At 38.1% G+C, this 8,031-nt stretch overlaps 1 protein-coding gene across 1 annotated transcript in view; it reads left to right on the top strand.

Annotated features, from left to right (window-relative positions):
* SENP7 (SUMO1/sentrin specific peptidase 7) overlaps positions 1–8,031 on the top strand; it is a 59,178-nt gene that overhangs the window by 1,430 nt on the left and 49,717 nt on the right. The window contains exons 2-4 of the mRNA XM_009289718.2: positions 1,027–1,073; positions 3,620–3,727; positions 6,254–6,348. Of these exons, the coding sequence (XP_009287993.1) occupies positions 1,038–1,073; positions 3,620–3,727; positions 6,254–6,348 (239 nt within the window). The 5' untranslated portion in view covers positions 1,027–1,037. The remainder of the gene's footprint in view (positions 1–1,026; positions 1,074–3,619; positions 3,728–6,253; positions 6,349–8,031) is intronic.

Here is an 8,031-nt window from a genome sequence, read left to right as displayed (position 1 = left end):
GACAGCCCGGGCGGTGCCACCCCTGGGTGGTGCCTCTCTTTCCGCCCAGAGCTGTCAGAAGGCCGCCGTTTGTCAGCTTTTCCTTTTTGCAGGCGTCGGAAGAGGTAATAGTTTGGCTTTTCTTTAATAGTCTATAGATGTTGCTGTTCCTCACACCAGGGGACTGGGGCTGTAAGCTGAAAAACCGCCGAGCTAAATGAAAGTACACGAACTTACGGGTCTTCTTGAGAGACTTCAAACTAGCTGTAAGGTTTGAAGGCTTCACACCAGAGTCATACAGAGTATTTATAAAGGAATAAACCCTTATGAATGTTGGAAGCTCTGAAGCTGTGTTCTTCCACTGAGGAAGAAGTTTATCTGTTAACAGGAATCCTTGAATTTTATTTATTCTTGGAGTTCCTGTAATGTTACAGATGTCTTCTGTGATTCCTTTTCACTTTATAATCAAAGCCTGAATTGCTTACTAGTTGTGTGCTTGTCAGGGTGTGGAGTTAAGCAGTAAATGCCTTCACTAAGGATAAATTCTAGCAAAGATTTCGTTAACAGTTCTGTCCACTCTGACAATCCAGAGCCTTGCCCAAGCATGTGTCTCTTCTATTGTGGCTGTCGATGGCTTTTTACCAAGGCCTGTAGAGACAGGACGAGGGGCAGTGGTTTTAAACTGAAAGAGGGTAGATTTAGGTTGGACATAAGGAAGAAATTTTTTACCATAAGGGTGGTGAGACACTGGAACAGGTTGCCCAGAAAAGTTGTGGGTGCCCCATCATTGGAAGTATTCAAGGTCAGGTTGGACGGGGCTTTGAGCAACCTGATCTAGTGAAAGATGTCCCTGCCCATGGCAGGGGGGGTGGGCTACGTGACCTTTAAAGGTCCCTTCCAACCCAAATCATTCTATGACTGAGTTTTCTTTGTGCTAGCTTGCTCAAATTATTTTCTTGTTCTTGCTTAGTACCTACTACTGTGGTCCTGCTTCCCTCTAAATAAATAAAGTACAAATTGCTAAGCTTATTTTGTATCTTTTTTCAGTAGAGAAAATCATGGAAAGAAGAACATCATCTTCAAGTCATGTTGGTGTAAGTGTTCCTACAATTTGCAACAGTTTACTTTGAGGCTGTGGGTATCCTAGGGTGTTCTGATATATTTGCACAACCAAATTCATTCTCCAGTGGTCCAGCTTTTGTTTTTTGGAGCACTCTTTCCTGAGAAACAGTTTATTCTGGTAGCAGTCAATAGTAATGTCTGCTGTTGAACATGTTAATACCTGATAGGCTTAACACTTGATTGCACATAAACAGCGTGTTTTCAAGGATATTTTAAAACCTAAGCTAACATCTGAAATATTAAGAGTAATGCTCAAGTAAGTAGAGCAGCTGCATAATATCTAGTTATCTGCAGAGATGTGTTCAGAGGCTACTTATGTGCTAGTGTTTATTTTTTCTAAAATATCCCTATTAGTAGTAGTTTCTAACAATGGAAGCACCAGTGAAAACAAATTGTAGGCACAGCAACTGGTTTGATCGGGTAAGGTCTGGACTGTCTGGTGTTTTAGAAATAAGCTGTTTCCGGGACCTTGTTTATGCACTTTCTCTGACCCTTGCTCCTACAGGTGGGAACCTTCAGAAAAGTACTGCTGGTTTAGATGAGGAGACTGCTAAGTGTATGTGTTGAGTTAGTCACTTTCTATTAGGGAAAAGCCGAGGCAACTGCATACGTTACACTTACCATAGATACAGACCTCTGTTGGTTACCTCTTGACTTTGTGCTTGTTCCGTAAATTAATTGTGGGAACTGCAAACCAACATCTTCTTAATGAGGGCAAGCATTGGGAAGATATTGTATGGTGAGGTGGAAATTTTGCTGATGAATGTATCTTATGCTTTTTATCCCTTTCTGTCTGTCCATCTGTCTCTTTCTGTTTTCTGAGTCTGACCTTACCTGTTCTCAGTGTTATCTGTTATGTTATTACAGAGGTTATCTGAACCGCTGTAACTTCAAATGCATGTAAAAATTGTAGATAAATATATGTTCTTGGGAAACTCATAACAGAAACCACTAGTTGGGCAGCAGGTGGAGTTCTGAAGTAAGAAATTTGTACCTGGCTATTAAGGTGCAGATCAGAAGAATGCATTCTGACTGATAGAACATGTTTATAGGCCACTTCTCAAAAAAAAAAAAAATCCAACAATCTAATTGCAGATGTTCTTGAATAAGAAAATGTCTGTTTCAATCCTTAAATGTTGATTGAAAGGGAAGGGAGGTACTTGTATTAGAAGTTGTTGCCTGTGCATAACATTTACAGCCTTTATAATTTGAGGAGTCTGGTTTTAAAGGCATATTTGTTATTACAGTGTTTGACCAGCAAAAGCAGTTTGAGGTACCGTATAGAAATTCAGGTCTAATTACTAAAAAAAAAAAAAAATCTTTGTTTCAAAGAAGTGTAGAGAAGGAATAAGAGCACTCACAATTCAAACTGAAGAATTGAAGGATTATCTCATTATGGTACTAAGTATGCTTCAGTTATGGTCTGTCTGAAGGACTGCCTACAGAGCTAATGGATGCTGTTTCTGTGTTAATTATTAAGTTGTTAGCATTGCTGTTCTGGAGTCCTTGCTTGTAATTTCATGTTACAAGGTAGCGCATCTGGCAGCTTGCAGATTAAGTTCATAATACACTTGACAGTGGCCATCATGTGGAGTAGCTTTAGCTTTTTCCTGGCTGAGATAGACTCAGTTGTCTGAAAGAGGTAAATGTTGCATTCCCTCTCTGATACATTCTAATCTGGTCGTATTTGCAGTGTAAGGCTTTGTTTCTCAGGATACCTGGAGAAATGGCAAGGCTTGCACTTCTATTCTTTCAGTTGATACTTTTTTAACTGGTTTAATTAGCTGGTAGGAAATGTCACCCTCTTTCCTTGTCTTGATGAACTGGTAGGAATTTAGTTTGACCATTTTTGTTTTGAATTTCAATGAACGAACATTATTTCCTACATATTTTTTCTGAATTGGCAGATTTCTGTGAATTACTAACTGCTTTATCTTTCAATAATTACTTTGGAAACTCTGGTTCCATTTTTGCAAAGGTTGGCTATGACAATAGCTGATACCATTTTGAGTACATTGTAGTGTATTGATGCTAAATTATCATAGCAAAATACTCATTCTAAGATATAATTGCTCTTCATCCTGAATTTTTTTTTGAGAGCGCAAACCTGGTGTGACATTCGTCATGACATCCAGCTATTTTGTTTTCTCTTTATCATTCTCTAAGCTAAGATGATTAAACTAGAGTGTGAACAAATCAGAGGGAACTAAGAAAACTGTAAGTGCCAGTAGATTGGTTCTCACCTTTTGGGCACAGTTGTTGTAAAGTTAATGAAATAGGAAGAGCTTTTTCTTGCTTTTTAAGACAGTTCATGTGTTAAAACCAGCTCCTTGCGTGGTATGACACATGATTTAGGATCAAGCATCAGTGAGGAATGCATTGAAATTCAAGTCACAGGTCAGTGGTTCCCTTGCAACTTTGTTATTTTGCCTGACAGTTAAGAAAACTTTGTACGTGGCAGTATGTCAGCTCATAGCACCAGTAGTTTTATTATGTGTGTAACATCATCTATTTTCAGTTTCGTATACCAAAGAAGAAAACAAACACCAAGTCAGAGGATGTCCAAGTTCAGTCCCCTTTGGCAAGGCTCCCAGGCTCCCACCATTGGGACTACCCTTTAAAAGAGGTAAAGAGAAGTTCTTCGGAGTGTAAAGTGCGTAGAAGAATGTTATATCGGTTTTTTGTTCTGTTTTGGAGGCTGGATTTTTTTCAATACTGAGTGCTGCCTTGTGACCGGTATCTGACCCAGACTGTCTTGGAAAGAGACAAGTGTGTAGGTCTGAAATCTGCCTGCAAGCATACAGTTACAGAAGTGGAAGTCTCAGTGCCATATTGCCAGCCTAAATCATTAAAAAGCAGAGTTGGTCTTCAGGTGTAGTTTGACATTATCTTAAAAAATCATTAATTTAAAGGCAAATACAATATTTTTTTTAGTTAATTGTCTTCTGATTCCTGAACTTTTAGGTTATATTCAGGTCACTTACCAAACTTTTTTATATGATATGGAAATAATTTTTACACCGAGTTTTCCATTAGTCATTATTTGTATCCAAGAGCTTAAACTTTAAGAGAAAATATTAAGTACTGTATGGCTTTTGACAGAATTTTAGGTGCTAATACAAAAATACCTGATTTCAGTAATAAGACCAAAAGACTGTAAGAGTACTTACATGGCGTTTATCAAAAATGACTGTCTCGATCATCTCGGTCACATATAGAAGCAGATATTTGCTTCTACAAATCTGTTCCAAATTCAGTAAGCATTTTTGAAATGCCAAGTTTTGGAAACATATTTTGCTACTCTTGACTCCTTCAGCTCAGATTGAGAGTTTGTTGCTGGTTTTAGTGCTTTCAGAATCATGGGGCTGGACAAACAGGCTCCCCTACAGAGGAGTTTTAAAAACCTAATGAGGGAAGTTAGGAATTTTTTTACTTACCGTAGTGGTGATAGAGACCTGGGTCACACTTGGGAGGCCTGGTCATCTGAGCATGCTGCAATACAAACTCACTGTGTGGTCGCGTTCTATACTCTTAATACTTTAAGAGAAGGAGAAAAGGAGGCTGAGGGGAGACCTTACCGTGCTCTACAACTACCTGAAAGGAGGTTGTAGCAAGGTGGGGGTCAGTCTCTTCTCCCAAGTAACAAGTGATAGGACGAGAGGAAATGGCCTCAAGTTGCGACATGGTTTAGTGGGCATGGTGGTGTTGGGTCAACGGTTGGACTCGATGATCTTGGAGGTCTTTTCCAACCTTAATGACTTTATGATTCTATGAGCAGAGCATCCAATTACAATCAGGTTTTCAAGTCAGAAGTAATGTCTCCTGTGGTTACAAGCAGCAGCCTCTTAGGCAGAGCCAGACAGTACCTGTATGGAATTCTTCCTGTCTTTCTTTCTGCCTCTAAAAACAGTGATTAGACTGGATGAATTGAAAAATCTTTTTTTTCTTATTTCCTGTATATTGTCTGATTTTCCATTTCTTATTTTTCTTAGATGTGTCTATATATTTCAGACTTTTCCGTGTGGTAGAGGGCTCCATATGCTTTAAACACTGACTAGTTTTTATATTCTACTTTAAAAAAAAAAAAAAAGATTGCTCATGAGGTATCATAATTAAAAGAAATATTACTGTTTTAACCATACAAAGGTCTGTCCAGGTTGTATTTAGTGTTGCCAGGGTTTGCTCTATGTTTGAGAAATTTTGTGCAGCTTTCAGCAATTTGGGCATATAGGTCTCTTAACATGCTTGAAGACCAGTGCTCTGAGGTGAACTAGACAATGTTTGAAGGCAGGAGGAGGGGAGAGCACCTTCAAGGCAATTTCTTGCTGCCAGCTGTTTTAATAATGAGGGTATCTTCCATTACAGAGTTGGCCCCTATGGTAGGGAAAAGATTGATTTGGGATGCACCTTTCAGACTTCACTGAAGTATGTAAAATATGCGTGATCATGAATTTTTCAGATGCCTTTTCACGCCACTCTTAAACAGAAATGAAGTTAAGTTTGTATGCTTTCAGCCTGACTGGCATAATTTTCAAACATCTATTTAGTTTATTGTCTTTTATATTAAAAAAAGTGAGGAGAGATTAGGAGGAGGTGATGGCAGAGGGAGAGAGGTTTCTGGAATTGCAGAAATAACTGTATGTTTTGGTGGGACTTAAATAATTTAGTTTGAAAATACACATGCATTCTGGTAAGGTAAGAGAATTTGGAAAAAGTGAAGTCTTGCTGTTGCGGGTTTTGCCACCCAAGTACCAAACCTTCAAATTCCTTTTTCTTCTCAGAATTTTATATCTTTGAGTGGAATATAATTTGGTTAAATGCATGGAGTTAAAGAAAGTAGAGGTTATCTTGTGTATTTGTGATTATGTAAAACAGGCCTAATATTCAAGTCTCTGTTTGGGATAGTCCTCCTTTAAATAGGGAAATAATTGAATTGTCTGGTATTGTCAAATTTCTTTAGGAGAAGAAAGTTCCATTCAAGATCAGGTGGTACATGGGTGCTTTAGATCAAGCAAATTAATTCTTTGCAAAATTGTTGTATATACTCTTTGTGGCTCTACTTTATTTGATCAGTTGCATTGTTCTCTTTTCTAGTGTAATATGACATATTTATGTCTGTTGGAACCTGCCAATTTTATTTGTTTTATTTCAGTGGAAATTAAGTGCCAACAACAGAGAGTCTTCCACGAAAGGAAAAAGGCAAAAGGACTGCAACAGACACAGCTCTAATGATGAAGAATCAATTGGGTAAGAAGTCATCTGAAAATTAGTTCTTCTCTGTTTGTATATTCAGAGTTTCATAATCTTTCTTGAAGATGGGTGTCACTGGTCTCTAGCTAATTATTTGTGTCATGCAGAGATGGTTTTCAAGCTGTTAGGTAGCCCACCTTCAGAGAATCATGTTTCAGTGATTTAATGGCATTGTGAATTACGAAGCAACCATAACTTTTTCTTTGTTTTAACACAACACAAGACTGCGACATCAGAATGGGAATGCAACACTTACTAGAGGAATTACTGCTTGTTGACCTGCTTGGAATCCTGAAAAGTGTTCATTACTCTCTAAGTATAAATTATCATTCTAGCCCTAGATATTTTAGATATTTAGGAAGTTTCCCAGATTATCTTTTGCTTGTCACTTTTTGCTCTGTAGTCCACACTCATTAAGCTGGCTTTATCGACTCTTAAAAACAACAAAAAGAAAACCCAAGCAATAGGATGATTAGTAGGGGAAGGCAGTAAAAAAACTAGAGGTTTTTCACCTCTGTGTTATAGTCAACACACCTAAGTGAGTAAATAAGACTGCCGATGTGCCACTTTTGAGCTGAACTTATAAAAGATTCTGAATTTATTTTTCATACCTCCTCAGAGGCATAGCTGCTAGTTTACATGTAGTTACCTCAAAATGCTTCTCTCAGTAACTTTAACTGAGGGAGTGGCTCACAGGGTCAACCTAGCAGAACTTAAAAGCTGTGGTAATTGCAGTTTCCTGAGTTTTAATTATGCTGTGAAATGGTTGATACCTGGTATCAGTCTCTAAAGCTCTTTCAGTAAACTTTGAACAGACATTACAATGTTGAGGAGCTTAAAAAAAAAAAGCTACCTTTGGATCTGTTACATATGTGAACTTTGATATGTGAAAGACTTTCAAGTAGCATTTGTGGGTGTTCCATCATTTTTACCAAAATCCTTACCAGCACATTAGTGAGAAATGATTTAGACTGTAAAGGGACAGTAAGTATTCAGATGTTAAACCTATGCATTTTTCACTTTGTCAGAAAAAGATGTGTGTCTAGAAACTAGCTGGAGGTTCTCTGTAAAATAAACTTAATCTACTGTCTGCAAATAAAGCTTGTTCTAAATATTCCATTTGGGTACCCAGTGTTTCTCAGTAAGTCAAAATCGACACACTGACCTCATTGCATAATAAGTAGAAAGAGCACACAGGTTCTAAAGAGGTGGTGTTTGAGCAAAAGTCTAAGAACTGACAAAACTCAGGAGAGGTAAGTGTGAAGTGGCATGCCGAGTATCTTTCTAATGCAGAAGTTTCTCTGTTCCTTCTTCCCGTGAGGAATTTTTCATTTGCATCGAAAAGCAGGGAATAAGTCTAATGACAAACTCCTGTTAGCTCCTGATGTTTTAAAAACAGTCATCTTTATTGATAGGAGCTAATCTCAGATATTTAGGGAGGCACGTTTCATCTAAAGTGTTGCTTGAGCACTGTAATTGCCACTTAATTTTAGTCAGAAAGGACAAAGTGGATGTATTAGCACAAACCCACCTTCACTTGTGTTTTTAACTGAAGTTCTGGATTACAAAATTTAGTAGTTGATTGCTTCTGTCAGTCCTGTTGTGACATGAGACCATGGGGGCTGGAAGCAGTAACCACAGCTGCTCTCACTTGAACACCTCTGCTCATGGCCTTATGAA

This window comes from Aptenodytes forsteri, unplaced genomic scaffold, assembly GCF_000699145.1.
Source record: "Aptenodytes forsteri isolate BGI_AS27 unplaced genomic scaffold, ASM69914v1 Scaffold61, whole genome shotgun sequence".
Lineage (NCBI taxonomy): Eukaryota > Metazoa > Chordata > Aves > Sphenisciformes > Spheniscidae > Aptenodytes > Aptenodytes forsteri.
The sequence above is the reverse complement of the archived record's forward strand: the minus strand, read 5'-3'. Positions and strand labels throughout refer to the sequence as shown.